This window comes from Vipera berus, assembly GCF_964194415.1.
Source record: "Vipera berus genome assembly, chromosome: 1".
Taxonomy (NCBI): Eukaryota; Metazoa; Chordata; class Lepidosauria; order Squamata; family Viperidae; genus Vipera; species Vipera berus.
Window position 1 is genome coordinate 120,428,887 of NC_138202.1, and position 23,131 is coordinate 120,452,017.

General features: G+C 40.4%; 1 protein-coding gene across 1 annotated transcript; it reads right to left on the minus strand.

The window, feature by feature from the left end:
• Positions 1 to 1,635: 1,635 nt before the first annotated feature.
• CHURC1 (churchill domain containing 1) lies at positions 1,636 to 14,620 on the minus strand. The gene is made up of 4 exons (XM_081331123.1): positions 14,496 to 14,620; positions 12,248 to 12,383; positions 9,283 to 9,353; positions 1,636 to 4,341 (listed from the first exon to the last, which is right to left on the minus strand). Exons 1-4 carry the CDS (start codon positions 14,532 to 14,534, stop codon positions 4,249 to 4,251), a joined length of 339 nt encoding a protein of 112 aa, XP_081187249.1. The 5' UTR covers positions 14,535 to 14,620; the 3' UTR covers positions 1,636 to 4,248.
• Between the last annotated feature and the right edge of the window lie 8,511 nt (positions 14,621 to 23,131).

Here is a 23,131-nt window from a genome sequence, read left to right on the forward strand (position 1 = left end):
TGTCCAACCATGCCTGTCCTAGGATCATGACCTCGGTCATGGAAGGAACCAGGATAAAGCGGAGGACCTCCCAATGGGCCCCCATCTCTAGCCTGACGGGCTCCGTTATAAGGGTAGCTGCCCCCCCCCACATCTACCTGTTCAAATCTAATAGGGTTGGCCAGCTGCCTCATCCTGATCCCAGCCTTAGCCACCACACCCTTACTAATCAGGCAGCGGGTAAAGCCGGAATCAATCAGGGCCCTGTATTCCCCCCGATGGCCTGTCTGTGGACTCATCAGTATGACAGGGATTCCGAATGGGCTTATCGGCTCACTCATCATAGGAACTTCCACTGGCTCGTCCTATCGTATGCCACCAACTGTTATCTGGTGGCTGCCATTGCCTCCTTCTCCTGAGGCATTCGTCGGGGGGTGGTCCCTTCCACTTGATGCGCCGCCCTCAACCTCTCTGGGGCCTTCTTGGGTGTGGGTCCAGCCTTCCCATGGGTCCATTCATTATCAGCCGGTCAGCAGGCTTGCCGCCGGGCTCCCCCAAACAGCAAGTCGGCAGCCTTGCCTCAAGGCATCCCTGTTCATCCCTGTTGTTACTGGGGCTGGGCCGCAAGGCCACCCAGCTGTTCGGCGGCGCACTGTGTGACGGTCCTGACCCTGCGCAGCGGTGCTTCCTGACTGACACCGGTGTGGCTAGAACCGGGCTGCGGTGCTTCGCATTGGATGTGTCGCTGGGACCGGGCTGCAAGGCTGCCCGGCCTCTCATCAACGTCCTTGCTTTGCTGCCAATAGGGTGTGGCACGGCTGCCTGGCGGCTGTGGCACGCTGGGTCTGCGGGGTGTGCTTTCTCATGATGTCGGTGCCTTTCCCCCCCCCTTTCCCTTGAGTGTCGAGCCCACAGGCTGGACAGCTGGCACGCACACAGATGCACACTGGCCCACCACTCATTTGAGTGGAGCTGCATGTGCACGTCCATGTTCCCCTCTCTTCCCCCCTGAACCAGGCCACAACAGTTGGGGACCGCTGCCATAAAAAGCCAGCTTTTACAGACTGGCTCAACTGTTGCCCATTAAAATTAAAATCCACAGTGAATTCAGTAAATCTGCCACCATCATCTTTGGAGTATACAAAAAAATACAATATGGACACCATAAGCCATGCTCCAAACATGGGATACAGTGAATATTTGCAAGCCTTAATTCACTGAATGATTCCTTCTAATGTTGAACAGAGGGATTTCAGGAGTCTCCATACACTCTGGAATGGAATTCCAAGAGAAGAAAGGCAAGCCAATTCTCTTCACAGATTTTGATTTCCTGCCAGAAACATTTCTCTTAAGCACCAAGTGCAAAACATAAGAACAAAAACAAATGTGTGCCTAATGGTTTTAAGCAAAAAGCTCAGGTCCTACAGGGCCTCCTTTTAAGTTAAAAAAATAAACCCATTACTCTCATTAGCGATTCCACTTTGTCCAACCTTCCAGGAACTGAGATCAATACAGTTTTAAGATAACAGACCCACAAAATTATCACTAAGCAACATGGTTAGGAAGTTTTGTCTGGAACAGAAAAACAATCTGTGATCCTGCCTAAGATGCTGCTGGTCTTTTAAGACTCAAGACACAATGTACACCACTGGTTTCAGTTACCTTTATTTTAGTGCAAAGAAGCATATAGGAAACCCTCACTTAACGACCGTTCACCTATGACAGAACCAAAAAAGTCTCATCCTCAAAGTTATGACTGCTATACACAGTCATACCCCATAGTCACACGATCGAATTTCAGACGCTTGGCAAATGGCTCGCATTTATGACCGGTTGCAGCATCTCATAGTCAATTTATAAGTTTTTGCCAGTTTCTGGTTCTGGCAAAAAAAACCACCCATTTGGGAGAATGGATTTGCTAAATGACCACAATTGTAAAAACGGTCATAAACCCATCACATGATGACATGCTTAATGACTACAATGACTTACAATCAAAATTCCAGGCTCAATTGTATTAATTGAGGACCATCTGTATGCTGAAGTCTCTCCTGACAAAAATTAATTTCACAACAAATCTCTAAATACACTCAATTATTTTTTGTACATTTCAGTACTTTAGATAGCAGATTATCAACACTATCAGTTAAGGACAAATTGTAATTAACCATGTAACCAGAATTGCCTTATAAGATATACTATACTTTCCAAAGTGATAGTCCTATAATTTATTTCCAGTGTCTGACAAGTATAGAGTTACTCCTTCCATTGAATTAACATGCCAATATGGACTTGAGTGTCTCATATTCTATGCTCATAAATAGCTTGGCAAGATGACCTGTTTTAGTTTTAGTCTTGTGGTTAAAAATCAGTATCTAGTTGCTTCATTGGGCAGGCAAAGTAATTATGCATCATCAAAATCTTTGGCAAGAAGCAGTCATGTTAATCCACATCAGAGAAGTTTGCTAATGCAAGGTACGGTAAGGGCAGAAGCCACTATGGGATCAGTACAATCCTTCTGAAAGGACCAATTTCCCTAGAGAGGAATGCTTCTAGAATCCATTAGCAGACACCAGGTTCCTTTCTAATTTTACATATGAGAACTGAAACTTACATTTGCTGATGGCAGTTTAAGGTAATGTGCATTCAAAAATGGTTCAGTGGCTGAAGATTTATGGCCCTTGACTGAGTTTCTTAAAGATGAAACTTCAGTTTAATTAGTCTCAGATCAGCTCTCCCTGCCTAATTAGTCTCAGATCAGCTCTCCCTACCTAATTTCACAGTGAAATCCTAATTGAAATAGGCCATATACCACAGGCCGGCACTATAAATGAACCACAGAAGGCAGCCTTGCTAAATCAAATACAGTTCGGCGAAAAAGTTACCCTTTTTTGATTTTCCGAATTGATGTTTATCTTTCCCAATGAAATCAGTGAGGGTCCTATTGATAAAGGGAATCCAAGCAAACAAGCACCGTAATGCCAACTTTTTCCACCTTGTTTCATTTACAATCACCCAGTATCTGATGTACCAATACAAAAAGTAATTGCCCCCTTTGATTCAGGAACAACCTTTAGCATGTCAGAGGGGCAAGTTTCCCATTACTTCGGAAGTTCACATCAGTCCAATCATTTAGATTAGAATCAGCAAGATTTCTTCCATCTGTTCGTTTTCTAATGAACATGAAGCTACGTGACTCTCCTACGAGTCAACCGTACATTCTGGAAAACTTAAAGGAAAATGGAGTCTTCTTTCATTTGGGGCACAGAAACAGACAAGAAACACTGGCTGGTTCTATCCTTCTCTAAAGCTTTCTGTGAGATAATTAATTAATTAATTAAATTTATTGGCCGCCCATCTTACCATAGAATAACTCCTGGTGGCTTACAGTTACATATACAGTTAAAACATAAAAAGTTAAAACCAGATATTAAAACCAAGGACACATGTGGAGTGCAGCGGCAGAGTGGAGGGGGGGCGAGGGATGGGAGCTGTTATTACTCAACCAACCATATCCATTGCTCTGTTCCGCTACTTTAGGCCCTTACAAAAAGATAGGAGGGTTGGGGCCAACTTCACACGGGGGGGGGGGTGCAAGATGGTCCACAGGGCAGGAACAACAGCAGAGAAGGCCCTCCTCCTGGACCTCAGCAGCCAGAATAATCAGGCTGACAGGACCCACCGCATGCTTTCTCTGCCGGCACAAGTGGTTTGGGCCAATCCCAGTAAGGTCAGACAGTGTCTCAAGTAACCTGGTCTTACCTCTTCCTCTATTTCTACATGGTGTGCTGGATGGCTTTGGAAAAGGCAATTTCCCCCTAACATTACATTCTCATACATTTTTTGCATCTCCTGCAAATCAGATTTCTTTCCTTTTGGGGAGTCCTCTTTCAACTAAGAGAGCTGGAGGCATTGGTTGATACTGCAGTGGGGTAGACAGTCACAAAAACACAGCATTCCCTATGATGCCAGTAACCTTGACCGCAGCATTCTGACTTGTAGAAAACATTAAAGAAGACCCAAAGCAGCAAGCAGGAGTTCTGCCTTTTCTATGAGGCTTTCAGCAAATGAATATTTTTCTCTCTCTCCCTTTAGCTTGCAGAGACCACTTCTGATTACGGTAAACTGATTATGCTATTTTTTTCACCCCATACCATTTGACTTCACGCATGGATTGAGCAAAGTCTGCATTTGTGTTCTGTAAATATCTTATTCCATGAATTTCTGTCATGTAGTACATGATACAATGGCTGGGAAAAATCAAGCACTTCAGAACAATGGAGTCATCAGATGAGGATCATCAGGCAAGATGCTGACAGAATCTTCTGCCCTCCCACAGAGCATGCAGAGCATGGTGTATTCCTAGAAGGAGAGAGAAAATATATTTATACTGGGTGATTGAGAATAAATACTTGTTTCATTTGCTGCATGAGTATATTAATTTGTGTTAACCAAGGAATAGATGAGCTGTAACAAGCTGTTCAAGCAAGCCTAGCTTAACAAGTTCAATCCTACAAGTCTCTACACACACACACACACACACACACACACACACACACAGAACTTGCAAGAAGCTTATCCATTCTTTTCTTTAATGAGATGGAATTACTAACTACTTGCCAACACCTTAAAAGATATGGTGGGTATAACATGAAACTACTTTTGGAAATAACTGTGCCAAAATCTGATGCCATGATTTTTTTTTTACTTCCCAGAGATGAGTACAGGGTTACAAATATAATAATCATAATCTAACTAACATTAACCAACTATATAAATAACCAAGTTCATAATGTGCTTTAACTCCCCTTCAACATAAATACAAAATAAAAATAAACATAATAATAAAAACATAAACAAATTAATATACAAGTTATTAAACAATACTACCGTAGTTTCCGGCGTATAAGACTACTTTTTAACCCATGAAAATCTTCTCAAAAGTCAGGGGTCGTCTTATACGCCAGGTGCTGAAAATTTAGGGACAGGGCTGGCTGGAAAACCTGGAGCGGATCTCCCATTTAGTCTGCGCAGGGAAAGCGGGACCAATTGGAGAAGAAGCTGCAGTCTGTGATTTTTTACAGGCTGGGGTCTGTGCGTCTTTCTTTCTAAAGTTGAAGAGCAGCTGTAGTATATCCCAACTTGAAAGGCAGGTGGGGAAGGCAGCAGCCAGAGCAGCGGCTTAGCTCTAAGGACACATTTGACTCAGGAACTGGGCGGGCTGGCTGGAAAACCTGGAGCAGATCTCCCATTTGGTCTTTTTTTTAAAAAAATCCCATTTATATCCTGCCCTTCTCCGAAGACTCAGGGTGGCTTACAATTTAAAGCACAAATCAATGTACTTGGCAATAGCCTTCATTCTGTGTATATGCCTGTTTATTAGGGCTTTCACACACACCCCCAAGCAGCATTATTACAAAGTCAGCTTATTGCCCCCAACAATCTGGGTCCTCATTTTACCTACCTTGGAAGGATGGAAAGCTGAGTAAACCTTGAGCCTGGTGGGATGCGAACCTGCACTAATTGCAGGCAGCTGGTTTTACGTAAGGCTCTGCGCAGGGAAAGCTTTAGAGTGAATTGGGAAAAGTGAAAAAGTGAATTAGGAAAATAGGGAACGGTTGCTGGAATTGGGTATGTGTAGTTTAACGAAGAGAAGGGTGAGGGGTGACATGATAGCAGTGACCCAATATCTCAGGGGCTGCCACAAAGTTTAATCCACTTGCACTGTTTTATGTTTACATGTTTGATGACAAACAGCCTTATGTTTATAAGTGACAGTTTTCCTACTAAGCACCTGCATGTCATAAGCATTTGAATTAAAATTACCATATTAAAATCAAATCTGATGTTTTTTAATTTTTATTTGGTGTGCGTTGGAAGAGGGGTAGTCTTATACGGCGAGTATAGCCCAAACCCTATAATTTAACAGGAAATGTAGGGGGTCGTCTTATACGCCCAGTCGTCTTATACGCTGGAAAATACGGTAGTACTAAAATAATACCATATAATTAAAACTAATAAAAATTCCACTATAATAAACTATTAATAATAATAACAATCTAAAATTTACTCATAGGCTAAATGGAACTTTTTAGTCCCAAATTTATTCTGAATATAATCTATTCATCTTCTCCAGACCGAAATGTATCTTTCTTGTGAATGATCCTTCAAATAAGCAGAAATCTTAGCCATTTCTGCTAAATTTGACACTTTAAACGTCCATTCTTCTATAGTAGGCAAGCAATCCTTCTTCCAATGTTGCCCTACCAATAACCTTGCAGCTGTTATCAAGTTCAACATCAAGTTAGTTTCTTTAGTATCACAATATGTAATAACACCCAATAAAAATAATTGTGGAGTAAACTTTATCCTTCTCTTAAAAATCTTTTGTCTTAAAAATCTTTTGGCCATGATCTTGATTGGGTAAAGTCATTAAATATTTATTTGGAAGCAATATAATTAAATTTCACTTATTTTCACAAAATAAATCTTGTCACAATACCTTAACACAGGGGTCTTCAAACTTGGCCCTTTTATGACTTGTGGACTTCAACTCACAGAATTCCTCAGCCAGGCATGCTGGCTGAGGAATTCTGGGAGTTGAAGTCCACAAGTCATAAAAGGGCAAGTTTGAAGACCCCTGCCTTAACACCATCAAATAGCAACAACTGTCTATCCCAGGTTCTTGGGAAGGACCCGATAGGTGGATAAAAATGCCAATCCAGTTTAAACATCTGGCTGACTGTGTGAACCATAAATTAAATTTATATACTGACTGGTTTAGAAATTATTTAAAACATTAAAATAAGAGAAACAGAAAGAAACAGAAATGTAAAGATTGCAGATTGACAAAACTGGATGGGAACTAAAGAAAACCACTCAAGTTAAAAGGAGGTTGAGTCATCCGTGCTGAAAAACCAAGTCTTCAATGCCCTTTGAAAAACCAGTAGGGTGGTGGCTGTGCAGATCTCATTCTAGAGGGCAGGCATTGTACAGAGAAGGCATACTTCTGCGGTCCTGATAGATGGCATCAAGATTGAATTGGCTGGGTAGATACTAAGGGAGGCAGAGGGTCCCTCAAGTAACTAAGCCATAAACCAGTTTTTTTTTAAAAAAAGATACTGATTAGTATCTTGAACTGTACCCAGAAGAATATTGGCAGCAAGTATACCTTGTGAAGCAGAGCTATTACATGAAATTGCTGAGTGAGGTCATCAGCCAATTTGGAGTTCGGTATCAAAACTATTGAAAGGGATGCGGTGGCTCAGTGGGTTAGGACGCTGAGCTTGTCCATCGGAAGGTCGGCAGTTTGGCAGGTCGAATCCCGAGTGCCGCGTAACAGAGTGAGTGCCTGTTACTCGTCCCAGCTTCTGCCAACCTAGCAGTTCGAAAGCACGTAAAAATGCAAGTAGAAAAATAGGGACCACTACGGTGGGAAGGTAACAGCGCTCTGTGCCCCTTTGGCGTCTAGTCATGCCGGCCACATGACCACGGAGACGTCCTCGGACAAGCACTGGCTCTTCGGCTTTGAAACGGAGATGAGCACCGGCCCCTAGTCGGAAATGACTAGCACGCGTGTGCGGGGGAACCTTTACCTTTATCAAAACTATGCTGATAATACCCAATTATATTTATCAACCCTAGGCTGACCAAGTGAGGCAGTTAAAGTCTCATCCAAGTACCTGAGGGCTGAGCAGGTCTAGAAGGACCTGACTTCTGACTCAATCCTACTAAGACTGAGTGGCTCTTGATATTAGGAATTCCCGAGGATTTTCCACATGTATTCTTGATGGAGTACCACTTCAAGAATGGTGCACAGTCTGGAACGTGGTTTCACAGTTCTGGCTTGAAGATCAAGTGGCAGCTGTGGCCAATAGGGCCTTTTGTACAGCTCTTGTGTACCAGTTGTTTCTCTCTTTGGATGAAATGGTCCTTCAGACAATTATTCGCACTCTAGTCACCTTAAGGCTCGGCTACTGCAATGTGTTCTACATGAGGCTGCCTTTGAAAACCAGTGTGCCTATATGACCTCTCTGCTTCAAGAGCTGCAATGGCTGACAGTATGCTTCCAGGTACAATTCAAGGCATAGGGCTAGGTTATTTGAGGGTCCGTCTATTTCCCTTGGTTTCTGGTGGATGATATGTGCCAGCCAAGTTGGTACGCTCAGGTTCCTTTCATCAATAGTACCATCTATTGGGACCTGGGAGACAAGCATTCTCTGTTACGGAATTTAACCTTTGAAATCTATGTGGATCCCTCCTGTTGGCATTCTGTAAGAGCTTGAAGACCTGGATGTTCTCCCAGATCAGGGGTGTCAAACTCAATTTCATTGAGGGCCGCATCAGCATTGCGGTTGCCCTCAGGGGGCCGGGTGGGTATGGCCAGGGTGGGCGTGGCCTACTGGGTGGGTGTGGCTAGAGTGCATGTGGCCTACTGGGTGGGCGTGGCCAGCTCTACATCGTTCGCATCAAGGGTGCGTATGGGGGCCTGGGCAGGAGTGGGACAGATCTGAGGGTCTCTGGCAGAAGGAGGTTCTCTGGGCCAGGGCCAAGGCAGTGGGGGCCGTTCCCTCACTGTTTCCAGGATGGCTTCACAGGCCGCATGAAACCACTTCGCGGGCCGGATCCGGCCCCCGGGCCTTGTGTTTGACATGTCTGTCCCAGATCTTGGATTATGGAGAGATGGGAGATGGAACCCTGTGTTGAATGTGTTTTATCCATATTTTTGTATAGTTACAAGATCCCATCTTGTTTTGTTTTGTAATAGTGTTTTTATGAAGGATCCAATCTGAGTCAAATACCGGGACCAGAGGTTTATTCTTCTAAGCTTTCAGACTCGTGCTGGAGCCCATCCTCAGAGAAATTCTCTCTCTACAAATACATTTTTGAGAGAGAGAATTCCCTGAGGATGGGTTCCAGCATAAGTCCAAAAGCTTGGAAGTAAAAACCTCTGGTCTTGGTGACCAACTCAGATTGATTCTGCAACATTATCCTGGCACACATATATTTTCCTTATGTTTTTATGGTCTATTGCATTGTCAGCTGTCCAGAGTTTATATTTAGTCAGCTCTCAAGCTGAATTAATAAATTATTAAACCAACTGGTTGAGTTTGTACAGCATAACCACTAAATAACAACATAGGCTGGATTCACACAACATACTAAATTAAAATGTGGTCCATTTGTTAACAACATCATATGAAAGCATTACCAAACTTAATGAGCCTCAAGAAGATAAAAAGTTGAAGTAAATAAAAGGTAAACAAATTCAGTGTTTGATCAATGAAAGGCTCTTTCTTATACCTGGTAATCATCCACTACACCAAAAGTGTATTCATGCCTGGCTATCACATGGTGACAATTCTTACATACATCTGAAAAGAAAACAAAAGATTTAGGAAACCAGAATAAGCTTGAAACCTATGCTCTAAAGTTGTAAAAGAAATCAAATTGCTTTAAGACATATGCACTTACACAGGAATCAAAGGATAATACCTGCTATACCAGTCATACTGAAAAAGTTATAGTCTACAGAAAGCTCAACCTTTCCCCATTTGGCTCCCCAATTTCCATTCCTAGCTATTTATTGATTATTCCTACTGTCATCACTTCTCTAAAACATCCATTGCTATTACTTCAATGGGAAAATTGAGAGAAATGGCGTGTTCTGGCATTGCACATTGGTTCATTAAAAAGTTACACTCACAGAAGAAAAAGCAAAAGATATGCAGGATTAACAATTCCTGGAAACTGGGCAGAAGTGACAATATAGAAAAGCAGGAAGGGGTAGCAATGCAAGTAGACGCTTGTCTGTTCATTAAAACAACATGGCTAGGAGACATTCAGCTCTGGCATGCTGTTGCAAAAGACTATTAATCTGCTTAAAAAAATGTTTATGGCACTCTTTCAGGCAACAGGCAATCAATACACAGAAAAATTGATGGCAGCATCAAACTGATGTTGGCTGATTTCCAAAAGCTAAACAGATTAAAATAAAATTAATATTTTTACTGCAAGACCATTAGGTGATCCCAGGAATGTAGACCAGACTGGGAAACCTGTAAAGAAGGCAATGTATGTTATTTTGTAGTGTTGCCCCCAACACCCTCCCATCAACTCCCAACATGGAGATGACCAACTAGTTATCAGGAAAACATCAATTGAAAAGAAGTTTTGGTCCTCTCTTTTGTAATTACATACCGTACTGCACTAAATCCCCTCAATTCTGCTGAAGATGTTACCTAGCCTGGCACAACAAAACATTCGAAAACCAACCCACAAGCTTGGATAATGAGCTTCCACACTCAGCTTCCACTGAACTACAGATATTTGCCACTCTCGCAAACAGTATTACACTGTTAATTAGCTCATCAGTACAAAAATATATCAGACCCAACTCATTAATTTTAACTACAGCAATTCTCCCTGTTCTCATCTCTACTTTTATTTTCTATTTGTTTTCTATCCCATCCACCTATCTTCTTTTTCTCCTTCTCAACCACAGTTGGTCAACCTGTTTGATCTAATGGTTAAGACACCAGGCTAGAAACAGGGAGACTGTGAGTTCTAATCCCACTTTAGCGATGAAAGCCAGCCGGGTGACTTCGAGCCATTCACTGTCTCTCAGCCCAACTCACTTTACAGGGTGGTTGTTGTAGGGAAAACAGGAGGCAGAAGGAGTGATAGGTATCTTAAGCACCTTGAGATATATAGAAAAATAATAAAGGTGGGATTAAAAAAAATAAATTAAATAAATAAGTTATATAGTACAATCTTATGCATCTGATGAAATGGACTAGAATTCAAGAAAGTTTATATGATAATACATATGTTAGTTTTTAAGGGGCCACAAGTCTCTTTGTTATATTTGTTCCTACAAAATGCAGCCATGACAGGAGAAGGAAGCCTATAATTCTTCAGACATTCTTGACTTAAACCAGGCATGTCAAACTCACAATGTCACGTGACGTATCGCGACTTTTCCCCCACTGCCAGCAATGGGGAGGGCACGGTTTCGTCGTGATGCATCCGGCCCACAGACCGGCAGTTTGACATGCCTGACTTAAACTCTGAGTATTGCCAAGCTGTCTGGGGCTAACTCGAGTTTGAATGCAACCTTAGGATAGCCACAACCTAACTTAGGAGTTCAATAGTACTCAATAATGCTTCCCTTCAAGAAATAGCATAGGACTGCAACCTCATGTTTTTATCACCATAACCACAATTTTGTGACTATATTTCTTTAGGAAAAAAATCTGTGAATATATTTCTTTAGAAAACCTGGTTTCTGGCTTTTCTTTTCTGCAATTGTATTTATAGGGCCTAAGTTCATAGGTAAAGGTAAAGGTTCCCCCGCACATGTGTGCTAGTCGTTTCCAACTCTAGGGGCCGGTGCTCATCTCCGATTCAAAGCCGAAGAGCCAGTGCTTGTCTGAGGACGTCTCCGTGGTCATGTGGCTGGCATGACTAGACCCCAAAGGCGCACAGAGCGCTGTTACCTTCCCACCGTAGTGGTCCCTATTTTTCTACTTGCATTTTTACGTGCTTTCGAACTGCTAGGTTGGCAGAAGCTGGGACAAGTAACAGGCGCTCACTCTGTTACGTGGCACTCAGGATTCGACCTGCCAAACTGCCGACCTTCTGATCGACAAGCTCAGTGTCCTAACCCAATGAGCCACATGTGACTCTAAATAATGGGTTTTTACCAGGATCTCCTGAATAAGGCATAATGGGTGGGCTCAAATATATTATTATAAACTGTAGCTTAGAATGGAAAGGCTCACATAATAAATTACCGGTAAGCCAAAAACGAACAAGTCATGCAATGGATGAACCCAACCTTGGAATATTAATACATCCATCAACAGCAAGAATTGGATTAAAGTAATTTTCCTTGAGTGAAACTTTCTACTCTACTGTCTCTTCATTCTCTTTCATCTTCTATATGCTACTAAATGTGCTTTTGAGAGTTCCCTTACACCCAAAATAGATTTGGGGGCATGTGACTTTCTGTGACACAAAAAATAAATTCATTTATTCCCTTATGCCTCAATTGTTAGCAGTCAGGTGTTACTGGGCATAGCCCAGAATCCTGAAGTGCATTATTTAGGTAACTGTGATAACAGTTCATTACCATTTTTTTAAATAATGGGATGAAATACATGCACACATATTTCACATATAAAAGCATGTCTAACTTTCAGTGATAGATTTCTGGATACAGGTTCTTAATGCCCACACAAACAACAGAAAAATCTGGCCATCTTACGATCATAAGTGACAATTTCCTCTCCATCTTCTTCTTCTGTTGCTTTGTTCATAATCATCACAAAATCCCGTGTTTTGCATTCAATGCAACCAACATAGTTCATTAAGTAGGATCCGTTTTCCAAGCAAGTAGTACCCTAAGAGATTCAAAGGTGAGAAAATATGTTAATACAGCCAATGATCTGTTCTTAAATTGATTTAAGAGCCACATTTACAAATTACTTCAGAATTCTACATTCCCATATTTTTAAAAAAGCAATCAAGGGAATGATTATGATCAGAGAAAACACATCGAAGCTAACTAAACACCCCACATTGGTTATTTTATTCTACATATGAGTAATCCTGGCAAATTTCCCCTAGAAATTTCTAATCTAATTTATATCCATACATATCTTCCTTCCCAGATAAAATGCATTCAATCCAACCTTCTAAACAATAATATAGTAAGCTGTTAAAATCTAACTTCTCTCTATGTGGGCTCACACATATTATAAACCAAAGGGAAAGTCTCACATAATAAGTTATGCCAAAAACAAAATCCATCTGACCCTGGTTTTCAAAGACTGTTCTGTGGTAGATTCTTTTCCATTCCAGAGGGAGAAGTCACAGTAAACAATGATGAACAATAATGCCACCAAAGAATTTTCAGATTATAATATATAATCTGCAATCAATGCACCGCTTAGAACAACTCTATATTTTAGTAAGATCATTTTCTTAAATTTTTCAAACATTCTAATCATCTGGCGTATCTCTGGATTTACATGTACTGATTTTCAATTTATTTCTCAATACAATGCGCAATGTTTCTTTCTGGTTAATATCAAGTCAGTAATTTCAAGATTACATTGAGAAATACATTTAAAATAAAAAACCCACACACAACCTAGAGATTTTATAATGTTAAAGTATCTTTTAAACAGTTCACTTTTAAAAACTAGAAGTAGAAAATATATTTCCTTTCACACATCATTAGCAGAGTTTCTTGAAAAACCATAACTTTTATAGTAATTCTACGTAATGGTTAAGACACCAGACTAGAAACTGACTGTAAGTTCTAGTCTTGCTTCAAGGACAAAGCCAGCTGGGTGACTTTAGACCAGTCATTTTCTCTCAGCCCTGGGATGAAGGCAATGGAAACTACTTCTGAGAAGAAAAAATATTGCCAAGAAAACTGCAGGGACTAGTTTGAAGAGTTGCCAAGTAGTCAAAAACTGACTTGAAAGCACACAGATATGCAAAAAAAAAAACACCATCTTCTCAAGAAGGATGGTTCTGTTACCCAGTACCTATTAGGAGAGATTTCCTATTTTTTCCCTCTACTGGTGAACTACACTTCCCAGAATCCCATATAATAAACCTCTCAATAGAAATGCTGGAAGCAGTAGTATTACAGTTGAAAAGTGCTGGCAATTAAAGGCCTGTATCCTCTTGGCAGAAAATGAGAGCCCACTTACAACTATAGGTCTATTCCAGGGGTAGGCAACCTCGGCTCTTTTATGACTGTGCTGACTCAGGAATTCTGGGAGTTGAAGTCCATGAGTCATAAAAGAGCCGATGTTGCCTACCCCTGGTCTATTCCATCTGGAGAGTTCCACTGCAAGAATCCTTTTAACCACAACAGGTTCAAATGAGGGGGGAAAAAAACTTCGCAAAAAAAGAAGAAGGGGAGACAGCCTAGTGCTGTGCATGAAAAATGAAAGAGAAAAATAGAAAAAAGGATTAAGCTTATTTCGCCCGGGGTGGGGGTGGGGGGGTAGAATTCCAAAGTGGGGAAAAAAATATCCGGGAATATATTAGATTTTAGATTTAGATTTTATTAGATTTATATACCGCCCTTTCCCGAAGGACTCAGGGCGGTTTACAGGGCATTTTAAAATCACAACAATATAAAATACAAAGTTAAAAGAGAATTAAAAGATTAAATTATCCCTGAAAATAAAACCCCAGTTAAAATTCTCAGCCTGGGTCAGAGAGCTCAAAGAGCCAAGTCTTCATATTAGTATTGCACCTTGCACACTCTTAATGACACTTTGGCTGGTCTTAAAATAAAGGCGTTACTGAGTGCGGGAAAAATTAATTTTGCCTGCAGCTCCCCTGCTTTGGATCTCATCTGTTCCCAGGTTAAGAACTGGTAAGGGGGGGGCAAACTTCGAAGGAAGCCAAGGAATAGGGAAGGCAGCGACCAAGGAAGGGAACGTGGCTGCGCTCCCTTCTCGTGCCTTAAAGAAAGCCCGCTTCCTTACCCGAGAAGGGTACTCCGTCTTCACGCAGCCCCCGCACATGCCGCCTTCAAACCTCCTTCCCGAATCTCTGCGTCCCTGTGACGTCACTATCCGCGCGCGAGAGAAAGAAAGACAAACAAGCGAGATTTCTCCGATTCTGCCCCAAGTGACTCTCCGGATGGAGGCGGGTCGGCTAGGGAGGGTGGAGCCTGTGCTGAGGGTGTGGTTTATCGGACGGATTGAATTTGGGCTGAGGTTTGCGGGTGCGTAGAGCTGAATGGAGAAAAAGATCGCTGTTTCCCCAAGGTATTGGAGCAGGCGTGGCTGCAAATGCCCTTGGAAGATTTTTTTGTTCTCATGTTTGCACTGCTGTTACTCTTTACCGAATTTGGATCCTGATTTTAATTTTTTTGAATGCTTAGGTACTTTTTACTTCGGCCGTAAAAAAAAAATTATGACCAACCTTTGGTGGTGTGTTATTTACGGGCATCAGTTTTATATCACCACAGAGGCTTCGGGAGGATGTTGTGAATTGCCAGTGGATAAGGAATGAGCACCAAAGCGTGTTTCTCCTTTCCCTTTCAGTAGGATGGGAAAATAAAGGAGTTTAATTCCCAGGCTTCTGCTGCTGCATCTAAGTCTCTGTACAATATTGAAACAGTTCGACAGAAACTTTAAATTTGAGAAGTAAAATTTATCAGAAAAATCACAAGAAAAAGCAAAGAACGGATGGGTCCTTAAAGCCATTTGATCGGATTATAATAAAATATTTTTTTATTTTTATTTTTTTTATTTTAATTCCATATATCTATGATATATGGAATATATGATATATATGATATATGATATATATGATATATTATTTATATATATATATATATATATATATATATATATATATATATATATATATATATATATATATATATATATATATATATATATATATATATATATATATATATATATATATATATATATATATATATATATATATATATATATATATATATATATATTCCATATATCTATGAGCCTTGAACTTTCCGAGGTGTATTAGCTCGGAAACTCAATCCGACTCAAAAGGGTGGATTGCTTCGTGCTGGAATCGCGTGTATTTAACATAACCAAGGCTTCCCCCCCCCCCACTTTCCCTCTGCTGACACTGGGACAAATAACGGTACTATAGCTGCTCTTCTGTTCTTGCGGAGGTTTGGGATGAGCCAAGTGATGGAAATAGAAGAGGCGGTTTGCTGTAGTGAGATATGAATCCTAGTCCTGCTTTAGGCACAAAGCCAGCTGGATGACCTTGGACCGGTCACTTTCAGTCCTAGGAAGGAGGCCAAGGAAAACTATTAATGCAAACCTCCCCAAGAAAACCGCAGGGGCTAGTCCAGGCAGTTGCCAAAAATCAAAGTTGACTGAAAGGCACCCCTCAGACTCCCAAAGTGATAAACGTAAACATTTCAAATGTATTAATTTGAAATACATGTTTTGAGATATATGTTTAACAATCACTCATTTATAAAATATTTTGAGTTATATAAAATGCTTCTTCCTGGAAGATTTCTTTTTTTCTCTCTATTTCCTACCTTTAATATCTGTTCACTACTTCTCTTTGTTGTTGTTTTTATTGCTTTGCGTAAGGAAAAAGAATAATGGGCAGGGATATATTGTCTTAATGAGTTCTGGACAAATGCATTGTTGCCCACAAATTGTCAACATTTGCATAGAAGTAAATTAATATAGATTTAAATTAATTTAAATCTATATTAAATTAATAAAGATTTAAATACACAGAGCGTATGTATGACGGCAAAGGTTTTTTTAAAAAAGTACTCCAATTAAATGAACTATTTGCAGATGATACATTACTAATATTTCAAAATCCCATAGCTACTATTCCCATTTGAACGAATTTGGGAAATATAGTGGATTGCAAATAAATTGAGAAAAATCAGAAATGATGTTATATAACCATAGTAAAGAGAAATTGATGTATTGAAAGAAAAATATAAATTAAAAATAGTAGATAGTATCAAATATTTAGGTATTGACATCCCAAAAAATATTCAAGAATTAAGGAAGATAAATTATGAGAAGTTAAAGAAAGGTATAAAAGATAAAATGGATAAATATGGAAAAGTAAAATTATGGTTCGGAAGAATTGCAGCAATAAAAATGAAAATTTTACCAAAAATTAACTTTGTTTTGGATGATCCCAATTTGGATCAAGAATTAAAAGAAATACAGAGATTGCTCGAGGTGTATTGTAATGGAGGCAAGAGAGCAAAAATAAATAAAGCTTTATGGTATGAACCATTAAAAAAGGGTGGGCTGGATCTTCCAAATGTTATTGGGTAGCTAATCAATTAAGGGTGGTCCCAGATATTATAGCAGATAGAGATTTATTGTGGAGCGATATAGAATTGAAGGAATTAATGGAAATAGGCGATCCTAGAGAAACATATTGGTTTAAAAGGATATTTAAAAATTGTTAAGATAATTCAAATTCCCTTTTTTAAAAAACTTGATAGAATTATGGAATAAATGGAGATATCAGTTAATGCCAGGAATTTCTCCTTTAGCACCGGTAGTAGAAATGGAGAAATTCCCTAAGATTGAACAGAAAGATTGGTTTAGTAAATTAAAAAAAAATCAGATATAAATGGGAAGACTGGAAGAACAAGATAAAGAATATAATACAATTAAAGAATGTTTTATCAGATACTAAATTAAATTGGTTGCATTTAATACAATTAGAGAAATGGATAAAAATGGAAGAAAAATTTGAGGTGAAAGACAGTTTAAAAAATTTGAAATAATTATAAAAGAAAGTGAGAAAAAAGAAGAATATATAGATAAAGGAAGAATTGGGAAAATATACAGAATATTAACTGAACTAGAAGATCAGGCAAAAGGTTTAAAATTAATCTGGGAAACAGATTGAGAAATAAACGATAAAGACTGGAAAAATATTTGGAACAGAAGAGTATATAAGAATATGTCAGAGTTAAGGAAAATGGATATAAAGTGATATGGAGGTGGTACCTAACACCATGTAACTTAAATAGATGTTAAATATACAAATATTTGCTGGTTGTGTGAGAAAGAGATTAGAACATATAAACGTGTGGTGGGATTGTGATAGCGCACAAAAGATATGGGACATGGTGTTCAGGGAAATTAGAAAACTTTTGAAGGTAAATTTAGATATGTCACCGAGGATCGAATTACTGTTACTGGTGGAAAAACAAGATATAAATGAAGCAAAAAGGAATTGATTGTAAATTTGATAATGGCAACTAGATTAGTGATTAAATATTGGAGGGAGAATTGGGATATTCAAAGAAATGAGTGGTATAATGAAATATGGAATATGGCAATAAATGATAAATTAACAAAACAGAAATTAAATTTAAAAAGGGATGATTAAAGTAAATAATTATAATGAAATATGGGATGATTTTATAAAAACAGTTTTGGTGGAAGGCAAAGGGAATAAACCTACTCAAGAATATATGCTGTTTTGGAGAGGATAAGGGCACAATTGAAATATATTGTATATTGTTAGTTGTTATATGAGAAGAAATATAGGTAATAAAAATGGTCACCAGGTGTGTGGGTGCACTGTAGTATTTGTATTTTTATACTGTTTTTATTTTGTATTATTTGTATTTGAATAAAATAAATTTTAAAAAAATATATAAGTGAAAAAAAATCTTCTGAAACCATAGCGCTTCTTTGACTGTAGGTAATGTTCAATAATGAAAGAGGTTTAGTCAGCAGCAGTTCCCTCCCATCTCTAGCCTACTGCTTCCTTTTGTTGCAATTTTCTCTTCTTTTACCTTTGTAGATTTAATTATGGTATTGGAGCTTAGTGGGTGGAGTGGGGGGGCAGAGGGGAAAAACCTGGTACTTTCCATAGACAAAGCTAATGGATGGACTATGGAACACCACCTGTCAGTACTATATATAACATTATTCCATCCAAAGACTAATTCTTTTCTGCATAATAATCAGTTAAAGTCAATACATAATGCTAAGCAGAGCAGCCTGGCTATCTAAAGGAACAATACATAGATTTGTGTAAAGTTGAATCCTTGATTTTTCACTTAATTATCAGCTACACATTAAATGCTTTTAGTGTAGTTCATTCTTTAGTAATGAGTAGTCCTATATATTTCTATTTAGAAACATAATTCATTTATGTGAGGTTTCTTCCCACTTAAAATACCTAGACATGGAGGAATATAATTCAGTTTTGCCTACTTAAGTCTCTTTTTGTTAAATGGCATATATTTTCATTATACATAAGATAATGAAAGAAAAAAATGAGCCCACCATCCACGAATCCCTTCCTAACATGAAAACGGCTGTGTTTCCATAAGGCTAGGCATATTATTAGGAATAGTCTCTAAATGTGATGTAGCTTTCACTCTCAATATTGACAAGCAGTGACCAGTTTCCCCCACAGTTTTGAATTAAAAAGTACAGCAAAATATGAATGTTGTAATTAAATATTGCAATTAACAATAACTACTCATTGAATTCAATCTTATGACATTTTTAGCCATAAACTATTAACAAATAGTAGATAGGGAAGAAGTTAGAAATATATATCGTAAGGAAAGCAAACCTACATTTCTGCTAGCAAAAGTGGATCAGATCATTAAAGTGGGAATCCTGAAGAAAACCTTGCACAATTCCATATAATTATTATTTTTAATAACTCCTCTGTTAATTCATATACCATCAGTCAGCCTCAGGAGTCTTTTATGAGAATCACCAAATAAATTTATAATGAACTGGTAAACAATATTTGGAATTTCAAAACTTTATTGACAAAGTCCTTGCAAAAGGTTTTTAACTAATCTCTGAGCAAATCTGATAGGTATCATGTAAGAAGATATGAACACTTACTAAAGAAAAGAGGAAAGGAGGAACAAATGGACAGTTCTTTTAACAGATACTCATGTCCACCAAACATACATACTGGGATTAATTTATTCAATTTGTTTTGCCACCCATTTCAAACCAGTGACTCTGCATGGTGAATAATCATAAAAACAATTAAAATGATTAAAATGCAATACAAAAAAGAAATTAAATATAAATAGCAGCCAAGAGATATTATATTTTATTGTAATAAATGTAACCAGGAAATGGGCCTTTCATATCCTCGGGACCCCAGGTCCAGGCACATAGCTAGGTTTTCAACGCTTGCTGAAAGGCCAGTAGGTTTGGGGGCATCCTACTCTAGAGAGTGAATGTTTCAGAGGGCAATGGTTATGGCAGAGACATTTCCTAGTTCCCCACACCCCACATTCCTGTGAGACTGGATTGGATAGGTAGAAACAACTGGAAGAAGACAGTCCCTCAGGTAACCCAGTTCCATGCCATGAAGGATTTTAAAAGTGACACCCAGGATCTTGAATTGTATCTGGAAATACACTGGCAACCATTCGGCCCCCAAAACAGTAATATTACGTGTGTCAAATAGTCAACACTATAGATTGGAGCAACTTGTGCAGCTGTGTTCTATACCTACTGAAGCAACTGAATGCTCCTCAACTTGCACTTAATTCCTCATGCCACAGTGAGGCCTCTGCTTACTGTCACTCATGTCCTCGTGTTCTCCTTTTTTGGACTACTGCAATGTAGTTGCAAAGCCACTCAGTTTTGCTTGGATTGAACCAATGCCTCATGTTCATGTCTGATTTGTTTTCAAATGCCCTGGAGTCAGCCCAGTTTGTTGATGGCATTCAATAGTTGCAATAGTTGTTTACATTAAAGTAATACAAAATAAATAGAGCTGCAAAAGTTTTCTTAAAATTGGGACAATTAGTATTCAGATAGATAGTCTGTATAGAATGCAATTCTACCTGAAAGCTTTCACCAACATTCTTGCTCCTGCATTTTAAACCCCATGAAGTTTCTGAAGGCTGTTCCAAGTAGCCCCAAGGGCATCCTGCAATAATCCAATCTGGATGTACTAAACCTAAAGCAAGCATGCAGGTCTGAGCCAACAGATAAAAAGTTGAATCCAGAAATACTTCCATGCTAAAAACTAGATTTTTTTACAGGAACGTTGAAGAATTCCTTTAACCAAAACAGTCTGAAATTCTATTTCAAATCCATCTGTTTGCCAGACAAGTATACCTCTGTCCTGTCTGGATAATTTTATTAATTCACATCCAATTCGGAGTATTGTAACAGCTTTCCTGTTGGTAGATGAAAAAGTGAAATAGAGTTGTGTGTCATCTGTATTTTTATTGATTTGATTTATACCTCATCTTGATAAAATAATATCAAAAACATTTCACATATCAATATGAATATATGAAGGACAACATATTTCAAATCTGAGTGGTTCTTTTGTGTTGAATAACTAGAGAGGTAAAAAGAAACTCTGGAAAAGCTTTTTAAAGTGTCCAACTAACATCTTGGAATATAAAATAGAAATCTTAAGCCAGGCGAAGGTTTTTTTAAATTATTTTTATATATAGATCGTCTCCCATTGTTCTGGCACAATATGATACAATCTAAAACACCATGGTATTTACAGTATAATATATTGGGAGGACAGCAGTCTGGGAAATTTGAGTTGTCATTCTCTGAATAGTTATCCTGTGTGTGGATTAAAAAAAATGTATCTGAGCAAACACTAGTTATGGATAGAAACCCCTTTTTTACATCATTCACGAAGCAGTTTAAGTTCAATTATCACCCTAGGAATTGGCCTTAAAAATAAATCTAAGAGGAGATTGCCATTTCTATTGATTTCTAGCAATATCTTTTTGCAAGTGATAGCAGATAAACAATTTTCTTCAAATCAATGAGATTTGCCGGCTCAGGAGAAAGAATAAAGTTCTTGTAAACACCGGACCCTCTGCAGTCAGGATCAGGAAGCAGACTCATTTTCTCTTTCCCGGAAAGCTGCGCGTTTGCAGCAGTTTCGTGTTGAATAACCCTCACTCCTCGTCTCCCTTCGCTGTGGAGAATTCGCCCTGTTAATAGTCTCCGGTGTTCCTGTTTTCCTCAGCAGAAAAGCCACTACAGTAGGCCTGCAGCACTCGGTCTATATACCAACAATGAGGTTATCCTCTCCTTTGCTTTTCATTTTAGACACTTAGGCAGAATGGATTTTTAAATGATGGTGATCCCCTCCCCTTCAAATGTGTGTGTGTGGGAATTGCATCTAGCAAATGAGCGCAGTTTCACCCTCCCTCCTTTCTTGTCCAGGACTTCACAAGGAAGGCCGAAGTACAAGTTGGTGCCGATGATGAGGGGCGCCGCCGCGCGGTTTAAATCAGAGGCGTCAGGTATTTCCTTTGCGAGTGGAAAAAAGCGGGAAACAAAAGAGCGAAATCCTTTCTAGTTGCCGTCTAGCCAGGACGGCGGGGGTGGGTGAAGCGAGGGCAAGGGCAGTCCTGTCACAGGCGGCTTATTTCTGAAGCTATTTGCAGAGATTTTGCACGAGCTGCCCGGAAGACGCGGGAATTCGAACCCCCGCCGCCAGCCCCTCATTGCAGCACGAGGGTTGGCGCGCGGGCTACGGGGCGGCCACCTTCCCGTCAGCCGCTAACTGAGTGGCGCTCCTTGGTGCGGGAGGCGGGTGCCAAGCTCTGCGTCTCTCCCTCCTTCTCTCTAGTCCGGACAACCGAGGAGGCTCGCGGCAGGCTAGAGCAGCCGTCGGCGTGGTTTCAGAGTCTCACGTTGTTCTACCACAATCCTCCTGCCGCCTCAGCGAGCGAGGGAGCTCCGTGTTGCCGTGAGAGGCACAGCCAGCGCGCCTTTCCCCTTCGCTATCCTAACCTTCCCCCCCCCCTCCGCTCCTCTTTTTGCATTTAGGGCCGTGGCTCGCGCAGTTTAAACCTTGTCTCTCTCCCCCCCCACACACACACACACCCTCTGCGGGAGAGCGAAGCATTTACTCCAGGCAGGAGCTTGAGAAGATCAGGCTCCGCTTTCAAACTGGGTGTGGCCCGGTTGTTGCCTCTCGGCTGCCGGGCATCGTTTGCGGCAGGTAGAGGCGGCGACGGCGGCGGTTGCTGCGCTGGGCATCGCCAGGTGCCGCTGCTGGCGCTGGCCTGGGGGGGCCGCTGTGCTGCATTGCAGGGCAGGCGCTTCCTCCTCCTCCTCCTCCTCTTTCTCCTTTCCCTCCCCCGGAGGGACACGGCTATCTGGGCCGGGCAGCCGAGCTGTTCCCTGAGCAGGAATGCCCCTGCTCGGCCAGATAATGTTATTTATACCACCGGCTGGAAGGGCGGGTCCGCTCAGCGCTCCCAGGACCACCCCGGCCCTCCTGGGGCTCCGTCTCGCCGCTGCTCTGCTCTTGCTGCTGCCTCTCCTCTTGCTGCTCTAGACAGGTGAGTTCGCAAAACCTGACCCAGAAAGGAGCGCCGCTAGCTTAAGACACCTGCGAGAGGGAGTCTTTCAGGTGCCCAGAGCTGCTTCGGCGGGGTGGAGAGTTGGCTTTTCTGAGACTCTGTTGTTGGTGGCGCAGGCATCCCTCTCGCCCCCCACCCAGCAGGCTGGGGCAGCCTATTTATAGCGACGCGCTTGCGTTAGAGGAGAAAACACGGCGGGGTCGAGAAGATTTGGTTCGTTCCGAATTCTCTCTCTCTCCTAAAACGACAGCCGTGGCATCGGCC